Source organism: Megascapheus bottae, chromosome 14, assembly GCF_031878675.1.
Source record: "Megascapheus bottae isolate mThoBot1 chromosome 14, mThoBot2.hap1, whole genome shotgun sequence".
Classification (NCBI taxonomy): Eukaryota; Metazoa; Chordata; class Mammalia; order Rodentia; family Geomyidae; genus Megascapheus; species Megascapheus bottae.
The window spans coordinates 26,830,744-26,846,078 of NC_143522.1; the positions used below are offsets into that span (position 1 = coordinate 26,830,744).

General features: G+C 41.6%; 1 protein-coding gene across 2 annotated transcripts in view; it reads left to right on the forward strand.

Annotated features, from left to right (window-relative positions):
- Ak7 (adenylate kinase 7) overlaps positions 1–15,335 on the forward strand; it is a 63,985-nt gene that overhangs the window by 38,764 nt on the left and 9,886 nt on the right. For both annotated transcript variants that reach the window (XM_090344795.1, XM_090344796.1), the window contains exons 10-14: positions 1,708–1,857; positions 3,458–3,586; positions 4,507–4,636; positions 10,911–11,039; positions 12,132–12,200. In XM_090344795.1, coding sequence (XP_090200921.1) covers positions 1,708–1,857; positions 3,458–3,586; positions 4,507–4,636; positions 10,911–11,039; positions 12,132–12,200 — 607 coding nt within the window. The remainder of the gene's footprint in view (positions 1–1,707; positions 1,858–3,457; positions 3,587–4,506; positions 4,637–10,910; positions 11,040–12,131; positions 12,201–15,335) is intronic.

Genomic DNA, 15,335 nt, shown 5'->3' on the forward strand with positions numbered 1-15,335 from the left:
AAAAATGTCTCCCTTAGTTCTTTGATGACCCACTGATGATACAGGCTCCATATATGTGAATACATTCTGTAGTTTCTCTTGTAGTTTTCTTTCTTTATGATCTGATAAAATATAAGAATTAATCTTCATGTAATTTTTTTTGTTAGTCCAGGGGCTTGAACTCTGGGCCTGATGCTGTCCCTGAGCTCTTCAGCTCAAGGCTACCACCTTACCCCTGGAGCCTCAGAACCACTTTTGGTTTTCTAGTGGTTAATTGGAGATAAGAGTCTCTTGGTCTTTAGTGCCCAGGCTGGCTTTGAACCATGATCCTCAGATCTTAGTCTCCTGAGTAGCTAGTATTACAAGCATGAGCTACCACACCTGACTTTTCTTGTAATTTTTTTTTTTTTGCCAGTCCTTGGCTTTTAGCTCAGGGCCTGAGCACTGTCCCTGGGCTTTCTCAAGGCTAGAGGTCTACCACTTGAGCCACAGCACTACTTCTGGCTTTTCTATGTATGTAGTATCAAGGAATCGAACCTAGGTCTTCATGCATGCTAGACAAGCACTCTACCACTAGACCAAAATCCCAGCCCCTTTTCATTTAATTTTTAAGACTTGCTCCATGAACTCAAACATGATATAATTTAGAGAAATTTCTGTTAAAAGGCTGTTTCTATTGCGGATTTTGTGTAGAAGGTTCTGTACATTTCTGTTAAGTTTGTCTGATGTATGATGTCATTTAATTGTGAAATGTTTTGTTGATTTTTGTTTTTGTTTTTAGGACTTTCAGGGTGTGATAGTTATATTGGGGTCTATCTAAGCCTTTATGTCACGCTGTGTTGTCTTATGAAACTAAGTATGCAAATATTCATTTTGTTATATCTCTTCTTTTATTAATGGGAAGTGGCCAACTTTAACTCTTCTGGTAAAAATAATACTGGGATTTTGAACTGGATGCTGGTGGCTCACGCCTGTATTTGTAACTACTTAGGAGTCTAAAATCTGAGAATCATAGTTCAAAGCCAGCCCAGGCAGACAAATACAAAGGACTTTGTCTCCTATTAACTAGCAAAAAGCCAGAAGTAGAGCTGTGGCTTAAGTGACAGAACACCAGCCTTGAGTGAAAAAGATAAAATGGGGACTCTCTGGTCCTGAGTTCCACTCCCAATATCAGCACAAAGAAAAATAAGTAAAATATTGCATTTTTTGTGTGTTTGTATTCTTGCTTGCTTTTTTTTGGCTTTGCCAGGGCTTGACTTCAGAGCCTCTCACTTGCTCAGCTGGGCTTTACCATATGAGCCACTCCTCTAGCTCAGCCTTCCACTGGTTAGTTTGGAGTTAGAATCTCACCGACTCTTCTCCCTGGGCTGACTTGAATTTGGATCCTCTGTATCTCAACCTTGAGTAACTAAGCTTACCAACACTTGGCTATTTAAAATGTTAAATGCACTAAGGTCATATCCCAATGGTGAGCTCTTACCTAGCATACACAAGGTACAGGATTCAGTCCTCACTGTCACAGCACGCAGATGAATGAGCAAACAAATAAATACAAGTATTCTAATATCACTGTAGGTGCTCTATAAATCCTTATTACTGGATGAATTGGCTTTCGTATTTGGAAAATGTATACTGGTTACTTTCCTAAGTAACTAATTATTTTGGTCTGTTCTAACCATCTGAATGAAACACAAAAGGACATTTTTTTAATCTCCCCATGATTTTCAGCAAGAGCATCTTGACCATTTGTTGGTGAACTTGAGAATGGAAGCACTGTTCGTGAAGGAGAATTTTAACATTCGGTGGGTTGCCCAGGCAGGATTTGTAGAAAACATCAACAGCATCCTCAAAGAGTACAAGCAAAGCAGAGGCCTACTGGTAACTATTACTGCCTCCTATTTGAAGTTTGGATCCAAACAAGGTTAGTTAAACTTAGTGTTGTGGGAATTAAAACAGTGAAGGTCCTTGTCTTTTTTTTTTTTTTTTTTTTTTGCCAGTCCTGGGCTTGAGCTCAGGGCCTGAGGACTGTCCTTGGACTTTCTCAAGGCTAGAGCTCTACCACTTGAGCCTCAGCAACATTTCCAGCTTTTTTCTATGTATGTAGTACCGAGGAATTGAACTTGGGTCTTTGTGCATGCTAGGCATTCTACCACTAGGCCAAACTCCCCGCCCCGGTCCTTGTCTTTTTCAAGCATTGAACAAACATTGAACATTGAAAGTTCAAACATTGAACTTTCTTATTTCAAGGTTTTTGGAATGTTTGGTGCCAGGCCTAGGGCTTGAACTCAAGGCCTGAGCTTTTTTTTTTTTTTTTTTTTCCTCAAGACTGGCAGTCTACCACTTGAGCCACAGCTCCACTTCTGGCTTTTAGCAGTTAATTGGAGACAAGAGTCTCAAGGAGTTTCATGTCCAGGCTGGCTTCAAACCATGATCCACAAATTATAGGTATGCGCCTGGCTCATTTCAAGTTCATTCTCAAGTTTGACAATTTTGAGCCAGATCTAATATCATACTTGTCCATAACACATTATAGATTTTTGCAGTAAGTGTTCATAATAATTTACACACTGAACATGGTAGTAAGCTCAAGGAAGACTGTCACAGACATAAAAGAAATTCCAGGTGCCTCTCTGGTCAGCTAATTTCAGAGCTGGGTAGAGCAGGATGTGAATATGGGAGAGAGTAGTCAGGAGGGAAACTGTGCCAGCAATGGGCTTGAACTCAAGATGTCTCACTCATACTTGGCTTCTTTCTCAAGGATGGTATTCTGCTCTTTGAGCCACAGTTCTACTTCCAGCTTTCTTGCTGGTTAATTGGAGGTAAGAGTCTCTCAAATTGGTCTACTCTGGCTGTCTTCAAACCATGACCCTTAGATCTCAGCCTACTGAGTAGCTAGGATTATAGATGTGAGCCATTAGTGCCCAGCTACAGGTTTTCTTTTTTGTTTTTTTAAATTCATGGATGAGCCTGGTATTCATGGCTCATGGCTGAAGTCCAAGCTACTAAGGATGTTGGATGTTACTCAATTCTCACCCGACTCCCTGCACAGATCAATGTGTATACCAGATACTATTAAATTCCTTCTGAGCCAGCTGCTGGGGGCTCACACCTGTAATCCTAGCTTCTCTGGAGGCTGACATCTAAGGATCAAAGTTCAAAGCCAGTGTGGGCAAGAAAGTCCATGAGACTCTTATTTTCAATTAACCACTTGAAAACCAGAAGTGGCACTGTTTTTCAAAGTGGTAGAGCCACTAACCTTGAAAAAACAAGCTCGGGACAGTGCCCAGGCCCTAGTTTAATCTCCAGGACTGAAAAAAAAAAAGCTTAATGAAATGAGCTTGAACCAGAACATGAGCTAAGAGTTCAGGAAGAAGTAAGAGTTAGCCTAAAGAATCCTGGGACTTTGAAAGAGACCTATGGCTGTGAAACGTTCCTGGAACATGCAGTGCTCACCCCAAGTTTCTTCTCCTTTTTTCAGCCAATCAAGATTTGTATTCTTGGTCCTCTCGGTGCAGGAAAAACAACGGTTGCCCAAGAACTGTCTAAATACTACAAAGTGCCTCACATTCGAGTAAAGGAAGTGGTTGCCGAAGCCATAGCCAAACTGGTAATGCTGAAAATTTCACTGAGGATCCTTTTCATCTATACAAAACTCTTTCTCAGGCTTGTCATACACGGGCATTAAAATAGATATGCCAAATAGTCCTATTGTTACTTGAATGGGATTTTGTTGTTGGCCACTGGTTATGAACACCTAGAAATCCATGGGCTTTCTCATTCTTTCCTGGGTTGTCCTTGAATTCTGGTCTGCCTGCAGCTCTCACTCAAAAGATATCTTATCTCTGTTTTCAGTATTTCAAAGTTATTATGTTGTTGTTATCTTGTTTCTCAGGATGTTACCCTTTTTACTATTTACTGAGAATGATAGATCCTGAGCTATGGTTCTATAAAGAAATAGTCTCTTTTTATGTGTATGTGGATTGAACACACAGTTGTTAAGCATGAGCTCTACCCCCAAATTGATTTCAATAAAATGTGCAGAAATTTGTTTCTACAAAATATGTTTCCTAGATAAGATACAGCCTAGTATCTTAGAAAGTTATAGCATTAGCATAGAAATATATTATTCTCCTACAAGCAGAGGTAAGGAAAAACCTTAGCCGGGCCAGCGGTTCACCCCGTAATCCTAGCTACTCAGGATATTGTGGCTTGAAGCCAGCCTGGGCAGAAACGTTTGCAAATCCGTGCCTCTAGTTAATCAGCAAAAATCCTGGATGGAGGCATGACTCAAGTTGTAGAGCATCAGCCAAATAAATTAAGCAAATGCAAGGTCCTGAGTTTAGATCCTCACCACTGCCACCCATCTTTGTAAATGTGCACATCCTGCACACTTGCCTACTGATGGCTGTTAGTGAGTACCTTCTGGATCCGGGTACCAGACTTGCTCTAGGATCACTGGTCAGATGATCAGTGAGTAGTAAATCAATGCAAGACACTATCCAATCTGAATATCCTTGTGGTGTGTAGGAGTCCATCCTTGCACCTAAGGACACAGGAGAGGGAGAAGAAGAAGGTGAAGAGGAAGAAGAGGAGGAGAACGTGGAAGATGCTCAGGAGCTCTTGGAGGGTGTCAAGGAAAGCATGGAGCAGAATGCAGGTAGCTCACTCAGCAGTGCGGGCGGCTCCCAGGAGCACAGACAGCTTGTCGTGCAGTGCGGTGGATCCCACAGCACCCAGCCATGTCCAGCTGCTTCACAGTGGTTATAGATTTTCAATCTGGCTATAAAAGACTTCCCATCTTGTATTTGAAGTAAATCACAATCCTAGCTCTTGGCGGGGAAGCAGAGATCCAGAGGATGGAGATTTGAGGTCAGCCCAAACAAAGAGTCAGACTCAAGCCAGGCACGGTGGCCTGTAATCCTAGCTACTCAGGAGGCTGAGATCTGAGGATTGCGGTTCAAAGCCAGATTGGGCAATAAAGTCTATGAAACTCTTATCCCCAATTAACCACCATTAGAAACCAGAAATGGTGCTGTGACTCAAGAGGTAGGACAGTTGCCTTGAGCTGAAAAGCTCAGGGACAGTGCCTAGGCCCAAAGTTCAAGTCCTACAACTGACAAAAAAGAAATGTCAGACTCCAATTCAATCAATAGAAATCTGGGTGTGGTGGCTGTGTTTATTATGTCAGCTAAACAGAAAGCCTCAATAAAAGGGTCATCTGGTCTGGTTCAGGCAAAAAGCAAGACCTTATTCTAAAAACTTACAAAAGCATAATGGGCTAGAGACATGGCTTTAGTGGTAGAGCACCTGCTGATAGATGACAGGCTCTGAGTTCAAACCTCAGTACTGCCCCTAAAATAAATAAAAAGCAAAGAACAACAGAAATTAAAGTAATAACAAAAACATTTCATGTGTAATGTCACCTCCTGGGTAAATTCATTGTTAATATTTTGGTGACTATCTATCTGATAACTTCCTGACATTAAAAAAAAACAACAAAAAAAACCTAAGGCTAGGAATACAGCAGATTGCTTACCTAATAGAGAAGAGGCCTGAGACTGATCCACGTGCACCTAAAACAAAACAAAGCAGAAAATCCAACAAAACTCTACAGAGAAAAATCCAAATGCTTATTCATAAATGTTTCTGAGTATCAAAATGTCAATTACATAAAACATTAATTAAAAGGCAAGGGATAAACCAAGAAAAAATGTCTCTATCAGAATGACTTGGTTAATATCCTTAATACATCACTATTAAATCCTTAGGAGAAGACACAGATAGAAGAGGAGCGAGTAGCCCCATGCGCTGGCTATCCAGCTGTACTCAGCTGTCTGTCTGATTCTGTGTCTGCTCACTGAGATGGGAGGGTGGGATAGGTGTCCCGGTCTCTACTCTCAGGCACTTAGGTCACCTGGGCACAGAGGCTTCCAGGGACTGTAGCTCTCCTGGGGGAACGGTCATATGACTGGGAAGGCAGTGGTTGCTGCTTAAAGCCCTGGATGATAATCTTAGTGTTCACCTCCCCTCCCCCACACTGGGTGTGGATGCACAGACCTTGGTGCTCACTAAGAGAGTAGGAACAATGAAGCACTATGAAGAAGATATTGGAGAACTTTAATAATGTTGCAAAACCTGAGCCAAAGCCCACATTAGTTATCAGAACCCAGCAAGAAAACAGACACATCAAACAAGGATGTCAGTATGCCTCAGAACCCTCCACCATCACAGACTGAGAACAAAGGTAGCTAGAAAATAGATGGTTCAGGTATAGTAATGAAGCTGTCATTACTGGTAATTATTTATTCAATCAATTAATTACAGTCACTATTTTTGTGGTACTGGGGATTGAACTCAGGGCTTTGCACATGCTAGACAAGTACTCTTAACAGCTTATGTCACTTGTTTATTTGTGTGTGTGTGTGTGTGTGTGTGTGTGTGTGTGTGTGTGTGTGTGTGTCTAAGAGGCAAGCAACTGGTGGCTCATGCCTGTAATCCCAGTTATTGACAACTAAGGATAGTGGTTCCAAGCCAGCTGAAGTAGGAAAGTCCAAGAAACCCTTACCTTCTATTAACTATCCCCAAACCAGAAGTGGAGCTGTAGTTCAAGTTGTAAAGCCTTCCACCTTGAGCAAAAAAGCTCAGGGCCCTGAGTTCAAGGGTGAGCAAGAAAGAGAGGAAGAGAGAAAGAGAGAAGGAGAGGGAGAAGAGAAGGACAAAAGCTGATACAGCAGAGAGCAGGGCTGCCTTTCCTGCCTCCTTCAGCTTGACAGGAAACACCCCCACCCTCCACCCCGGACACACACACCAGGCTGGACGTTGTTGGCAGCTCCCAAGCTAGAGGGCATTGGGTGGGAAGAAGTAATCTTTAGGGGAAGGGAAAATGTTTGAAGAGTCACTTCTTTCCCCTCCTGCCTCATTTCTTCTCCAGTTTGTCCAAACTCCTCTGCCTTCATGTTTACTGGAAATTAGATGAGGATCTTGGTTACGTTTGAATAAAACAAGACCTTTGGACCCATGGTCAGACAGGTGTTCAGGACACTGAGGGTGGAGCTCAGACTACTGCGTTACCACCACCACACACACACACACACACACACACACACACACACACACACACACACACACACACACACACACACACACACACCTACCCCTTAGTTACAGATTCTTCATGCTTGTTTTACATGTTTCAGTGGCATTGTGGAATCACTGACTATAGTCAAATGTTGGCTGGGCTAGTCTCTCCCTGCCTCCATGCATCTGTGAATTTGAAACTAAACAGAGAAAAATCTCCTAAATTTATCAACTTCATAATACCCAGACTATGGGTGGATTTTGGTGTAAAAATCTGACTTGTAATTATTTTTAACCATGTCTTAGTGATTATGATGAAAACGGGTTACATGTTCAACATTATTGCTATTTGAAAAGTAGACAAAATGAAAAGGTAAAAAAGTAGAGCAAGATTTTATTTATTTATTTATTTATTTATTTGATTTGATTTGTGGATCATGGGGAGGTGTCCCTGAGCTCTTCAGCTCAAAGCTACCACCCTACCCTTGAGCCAGCCCTACTTTCCTTTTCTAGAGGTTAATTGGAGATAAGAGTCTCAGGTCCTGTTGTGCTGGGCTGGCTTTGGACCTTGATCCTCTGATCTCAGCCTCCTGAGTAGCTAGGATTACAGGCGTGTGCCACTGCCGGCAGGGCAGGATTTAAAAAACTTGCCCTGTGCACTCTGCTAATTGGTGGGAGGAGGAGTGGCCCAGATTGGAGGTTGCTGAGAATGGGAACTCCAAATAGGTGCTGTGGAGTTCATCTCCTTTTGTTTTATTCCACAAGGAGATAAACTCTTAGGGCTTGAGCTGCCACATTCGTGGAAGGGAAGCAATATGCCTAATAGCCACAGTGCCTATCTACAGACTAACACCACACACACACACACACACACACACACACACACACACACACACACACACACACACACACACACACACACACACACACCTGAGGAATATTCGTCTTTTGAAAGGAGGATAGCTGGTTAAACAAACTATCCCCCACACACACACAAAAAAAAATCACCAAAAAAACTGAGGCATGAAAACTGTGCGTCCCCAGGCCTATTAACTACATGGTAAGTTTCTAACCTAAATCCAGCCCAGCGCCGTGGCTCCTGTAACACTAGCTACTCAGGAGGCTGAGATCTGAGGCAGTTCCAAGCCAGCCTAGGCAGGAGACTCTTATCTCCGTCTAGTGAACCAGCAGAAAGCCAGAAGTGGCTCTTAGACTCTAGGCAAAGAATCTTAGCCCTGAGTTCAAGCTAGAGAAACAACAACAAAAAAGTTGTGACATGAATAGGCCTGGAGGACATCATGCTTGCATCATAGTAGGGATTGTCCTTAAATAGACTGAGCTGCTCTTGTCACAAAATAAAGTAACTAAGATGACAGATATATTGATCTGCCTAAGTACAAAGGTCATTTTATTGTATAGGAGCATGTATAGCATCATATTGTAAACCTCAAATAGAAACAATAAAATTTGCTTAATTAAAATAGTAGATGGAGGCTGATGGCTCATGCCTATAATCCTAGCTACTCAGGAGGCTGAGATCTGAAAATCATGGTACAGAGCCAGTCCAGTCAGGAAAGCCTGTGAGGCTCCTCTCCAATTAACTACCAAAAAAGCATGAAGTGGTGTTGTGTCTCAAGTGGTAGAGAACTAGACTTGAGCAAAGAAGCTAGCTCAGGGATAGAGCTCAGAAGCTTTAAAAAGCTTCTGCTCAGAGAGATCCCATCTTTGCATATTAGTGTGACTGCATGATATTTAATTTTTTTCACATCCTCCACATTGGTGTTTTATTATAATTCAGAAAAAAATACAATGGGCAAGAGTAAACAAGCTCAAGCAACATATCACTAGTGATTAATTCAATATAAAGGAAAAACTAGTCATTTTGGGGTTACTCATCCAAATTCTAAAGACTCTTCTCTTTATTTACCCACCAAAGAACCGGAATTGGTGCAGTGGCTCAAGTGGTAGAGCATTAATCTTGAGCAAAAATGCTTAAGAAAGGTGCCTAGGCCTCGAGTTCAAGCTGCCAAGACTTCTACCAAGACACAAAGAAAATGTATCCCCAACTGTGTGTCCTTCCATGTTCTCGGAGTGTTTCAGGAACTGACAAGGGAATAAAAGGTGTTAACAAAAACATGGTGATATTTCATTTTTAAATTTTATATCTTGGCCACTTCTTTTGAGGGAGGTGGTAATACTGAGATTTGAACTCAGGTCTTCATGCTTGCTGGATGAGCACTCAACCACTTGGCCATTTCCTACCCCAATTTGTTTTTCTTCTTTTGTGCAACGACAAACCTTACTGGGAAGCCATGGAAAAGCATTGCATAATGTTAAATAACATCTCTATATTTTTGTCCCAGCCATGATACTTGAAGTTCTAAAGATATGATTATTTTCTGAGATGGGATTATTTTCTGAGTCCTTTACTGTCGAAGTTAGAAGAAAGGAGAGATACTCTAATTCAGTCCGTTGACTGGCATGAATAGTGGGATAAAAAAAGTAGCCCAAACCACTTATACCTATAACTCTAGCTGCTCATGACCCTGAGATCTGGAGGAGAGCAGTTCAAGGTCAGCCTGAGTAGAAACGCTTTGTCTCCATCACAACCATCAGAAAGAAGGGTGGGAGGCCAGGATCAAGTGGTAGACTATGAACTGAGCAAGCACGTCAGCCAGGTGTTCAAACCCTAGTGCCACTCAAAAGAATAATACACTAAAAGTGTAGTACAGGCTCTAGTAGGAACTTTAGAGGTCAGCCTCTCAGACTTGACAAACTGCCATTCCTTTCTGTCTGCCTTCGGGAAGGTGAGGATGGGTAGCATCCTGGCACACAGAGGCTTAGAGAGTTAGGACAGAAGGATGGACCTTGACATGGGGTTGCATCATGCTTGCATTTAACCATACTGTCGCGGAACAAACACCTCCAGCCAGCCTCTCCCAGAAACTTCCAGGAAACAGCTCCTTTGGACTTAGAGTGGGAACTGCCCTAGGGACAAAGATCAATACAACCACCCCCACCCCCTCCCACACACTGCCACTGAGCTCCGCCTCCAGCCCTTCCCGAGGCTCTAAGGAGAGTAGTACCTTTGAGATCAGGTCAAGCTGTGCTGCTATTCAAATCTAGCAAATATTTATTTAGCACCTCCTTTGGTGCTGGGAATTGAACCTTGTACCACTATACAATTGAACGCCATACCAATTGGACTACACCCTCATCCTGAGCACCACCTTTGACTAAATCAAATGCCAGCCACATGAATACTATCTCACTGGATTCTTTTTTCCTTGTTGCCAGTTCTGGGGCTTGAACTCAAGGCCTGGGCTCTATCCCTGACCTACAGCACCACTTCTAGCTTTTTCCGTTTGTGTGGTACTGGAAATTGAACCCAGGGCTTCATGTATGCTAGGCAAACATTCTACCCACTAAGCCATATTCCCAGCCCATTGCTCTGTTCTTTCTGCAGATCAACCCATTGATCTCTCTCTATATTGAACTTGAACTCACATGTACCTTCAAAGCAAGCAATCACATATTTCTTTTTTTTTTTTGCCAGTCCTGGGCTTGAGCTCAGGGCCTGAGCACTGTCCTTGGACTTTCTCAAGGCTAGAGCTCTACCACTTGAGCCTCAGCACCACTTCCGGCTTTTTTCTATGTATGTGGTACCGAGGAATTGAACCCGGGTCTTCATGCATGCTAGGCAAACACTTTAACCACTAGGCCAAACTCTTGGCCCAACATATTTTTCAGTTTTATGGATAAAGGATTTTCTAAAACACTTGTTTTCCAGAATCGGTTTAGAATCTCACTTGGCACAAATATGATCCCTCTGTAATATATTTTCTTTTCAACAGGTCGTCTAGAAGATCAATATTTAATCAGATTCATAAAAGAAAAGCTAAAATCCATGCCTTGTAGAAATCAAGGTTATATTTTGGATGGATTTCCAAAGACCTATGACCAAGCAAAAGACCTCTTCAATCGTAAGTCTGCATTTCCTTTGTGTTTGCAGGTTTATACTCAAATAAGTTGTCCCCAGAAATAATCATTCAAAGAAACAAAGACTAGAGAGACTTGGATTACCTTTTATTATATGCATATTCCCCCCCCCCCTTTTTTTTTGTATGGCAGTACTGCAGTTTGAACACTGGACTTCATGCTCCGGCTTAGCTTTTTTGCTGACTGAACTCTACTACTTGAGCCACAAGTATACTTCCATTTTTTTTGCTGGTTAACTGGAGAGAAAAGGTTCAGAGGTTGAGTACTGGTGGCTCATGCCTTTAATTCTAATCTATGCAGAAAGCTAAGATCTAAGGATCTTAGCTCAAAGCCAGCCTGGGCAGGAAAGTCCCTGAGACTCTTATGTCCAATTAATCACCAGAAAACTACAAGTAGAGCTGTGGCTGAAAGTGATAAAATGCTAGCCTTGAGTGAAAGAGCTCAGGGACAGCACTCACGCCCTGAGTAGGCCCCCATGAGTGAAAGAAGAAGTTTCAGGGATTTTTCTTTTCAAACTGGCACAGAACCTTGATCTCTGCCTCCCGAGTGGCAGATTCCTGGCACCTGGCTCAGCCTTTACATTTTAATTTTTTTTGTCACATGAGTACTGAACACACAATATACTTAACTTCTTAATACATTTTTAAGTGCGTAATATGTTATAATTAACTCAGGGTATCATGTTTTCCTCAGTGGATTTCTAGGGCTTAATCACCTTGCTGGACTAAAACCTTATACCTGTTGATTAGTAAGTCTCCTCTTCTGTACCCCGAAGTCACAGGCAGCCACTCACCATTCTCTTCCATCCTATGAATCTAGTTAAGGTACCTTATATAAGCGAGATGGTGCAGCCTTTGATCCGCTGCAACTGGCTTACACGTTCAGCATAATGTATTCAAACTTCATCCATGCTTTCATTGTTTCAGAATTTCTTTCTTTTCCAAGACTGAATGGTATTCCATTATATATATGAACAAAATATCAATGGACATTTAGATTCATATAGGATTTGAAATGTTGACTGTGACCACTAATAATGTTAATAAACACAACTGCTTATGTTTTTGTTTTACTAGAAGAAGATGAGGAAGAGGAAGAAGAAATCAGGGGAAAAATGTTTCCTGTTGACAAAATAATTGTACCAGGTAAAATTTAAGTGTTTTTGCAGATCATATTTTATAGGAATGCTAGGCAATATCTCTTTTGTATCAAGACAAGCTTTTCAATTTTAAGACAGCAGATCTAGTTTTAGGAGGGAAAAGTTTAAAAATGCAGAAAGCAGAAATTGTGGGCATATCAGGAACATTAACATTCTGAAATGGGTTGAAATCTCTTGGAGAATGTTCATTTTCAGTGTTCTTCTCACAAAGTAGCCTGTGGGTGTGCGCTCTGTGATGGCTTAGCTCCAGAGTCTCTTGGGAGGTGGCAGGTCCCAGGATCACCACCATCCTGGAACTGGCAGGCTGACTAGCTGCTTCTCAGTTCACCAGGAACTGAATGCTCTTGAAAAGGAAGCACAAAAGAACAGGATTCACAAAGCACAGAGCAGGCACTGCTGTGGCTTTCCTGTGAATTTTTTTATTAAAGAATTTATTAACATTGATTTTTACATCATATTTCAAATGACATATTTAACAAACAAGTATTCATGAAGGGAATCTCTATACAATCACTGGCACTTAGATTTTAGAACATAATTGAAATTAGGCTGAGGGTTTGTATGTCATACATATTAATCTATGTATTAAAACATTATGTCTATAGAGTCACAAACTTTTATGTCTATGTAGTTGTGTTTATATTTCCAGTACCATGTCCATAGCATTGGGTATGTGAATAATGAGTTCTCGCTCTTGTACTGTTTGGATCTAATAGCCACATACTAAAGATACCATGTGCCTTTTGTTCCTTTGGTCTTGACCTATCTCACTCAATATGATTCACTCTAAATTCATCCACTTCCTTGCGAATACCATTATTTTATCTTGTCTGTTGGCTATGTAGAATTCCATCTTGTCTGTTGGCTATGTAGAATTCCATTATGTGTCTGTGGATATATATATATATATATATATATATATATATATATATATATATATATATATATGGAGAGAGAGAGAGAGAGAGAGAGAAAGAGAGAGAGAGGGGGGGGGGAGGGAGCCCATTTTCTGTATCCATTCATCAGCAGTAGGGCATCTGGATTGTTTCCATCGCCTGGCTATTGTGAATAGTGCAGAGATGAACATAGCTGAGCAGGTGTCCTCATCATATCCCGGGTTATGATGTTCTTTGCTGTGAATTTTTAATGATTTTCTGTTACTTGTCAAGTATTACAGGGTGGGGAATAGTTTGAAGCCATGGTCAAATGCAAGAACAAGTTGCTTTCTGCTACTCAGATTGACATTGTAATCTAAAATGGCCTCCTCAACTGGCCTCAAGTCCTTCAGAGACACTCAGGCAATCGTCACTTCTTCTTGGTCTAGGTTCTGCTAACAGAGAAGCTTATGGAAGCACTGCAACCTGAGATAGCAGTCATTCTCAGAGATAGGTATACTGTTTGCTTATGGATTCTAAAACCATGAAGTGCCATTGAGATGAGCTGTCTCGGATATCCCATAAATTCATGTGCCGGCTTGGGAAGAATAGATCTCTCTGAGTTTCCCAGGCTTTCCATTTGGTGGCATGTACCGTTACAGGGTGATAGTCATTCATTGCAAACTCCACAGTAAATCATAATGGTTTGAGTGACTAGATAAAACCCAGCTCTTAATAAGCTGGGAGACTAGATAAAGTCCAGCTCTAAATGAGCTGGGCATAAAGCATGCAGTTTACCAAACTTTCCATGATCTTGTAAGGTAGGAGTCATACCCTGGCCACCAGATCTGATAGCTGAAGTGTGGAGATTTAATCAAGTCCCTTTCATTTCCTATTGAACTCAGGACTTCTCACTCCACTTCCTCTAGGAAACAGAAGTAATGATGCTACTCAGAAGATAAGGAAATGAGACTTCAGAACAAGTTTCTGAATTTCGCCAGATGTATGTGGCTCAAATCTGTACTCCTAGCCAGTCAGGAGGCTGAGAGATGAGGATCCTGGTTTAAAGCCAGGCTTGGCAGACACATCTGAGAGATTCTTACCACCAATTATTAAGTAAAAAGCTGGAAGTTGGAGTGGGGAGTTTGGCCTAGTGGTAAATTGCTTGCCTAGCATGAATGAAGACTCAGGTTCAATTCTGTAGTACCACATACATGGGGGGGCGGGGAAAAGCCAGAAGTGGTACTGTGGCTTAAGTGGTAGAGCTCTAGCCTTGAGAAAGTCCAAGGACATTGCTCAGGCCCTGAAAAAGCTAAGCAAGAGTGAGAGGCCCTAAGTTCAAGTCTAACCCCAGCACACACACACACACACACACACACACACACACACACACACACACACACACACACACACACACACAATTCTGTACTTAATGCACTGGACTTCTTACTCTTCGTTGGATGAAGTCCAAATATGTCTGAGTTGTAATCTGCTTGCAATGTATTCCCCATAACTTGTCCTCTTTCCAGATATTGTCTTTATTTTCTATATTCCTAAAAGAAATTAGAGCATTGTCTCATTTGTAACTTTGTAACTTTAATTCATAGAGGTGGCTGAGTGATTGAAAGAAGAATTTATTACATTTCCTGAGAGAAGGGACAGCCACTCTATACAGGGCTCTGTGGGGAGCACTAGGTAAGGTCAGGAGCCAAAACAGAGTGGAGGACCACAACGTTAACATGGATTTCACTGGGATAGAAAGACAGGCCAGAGGGAAAGCCTGAGATTCAGATGGGATTGGCTTGTCTATAAGAAGCATGTTCCCAAGTCAGTAGTCCATTGTCTTTAGGAATTAGCTAATGATGGGAGGGGCATTCTCACCCCACGTGTGAGAGACCCATTTAGATGTCAAAACATCACAGAAGGAAGGAAAAAACAAATTAATATAAGTAGTCATGCTTGATGCAAGTGAAGAAACACTGGAATCTGGTGATTGGGTTCTTGATATATATTTTTTTAACCTCTTAATAAATTTCCTTGTGTTTTATCATGGGCACTAGCCATTTTGTTCTTCTCAGATCTCCTAGATGAAGCAGGCTACTTAAAGTAGCACCTAACTGAGGAATATGGAAAATGTCATGAAAACCTAGATTTTCACATGACTACAGATGGTGGACAATCTGACCAAGAAAACACCTGTAATTATGTCCACAGTTAACCAGTGTAAGACAGTAGGTATTTAGAAT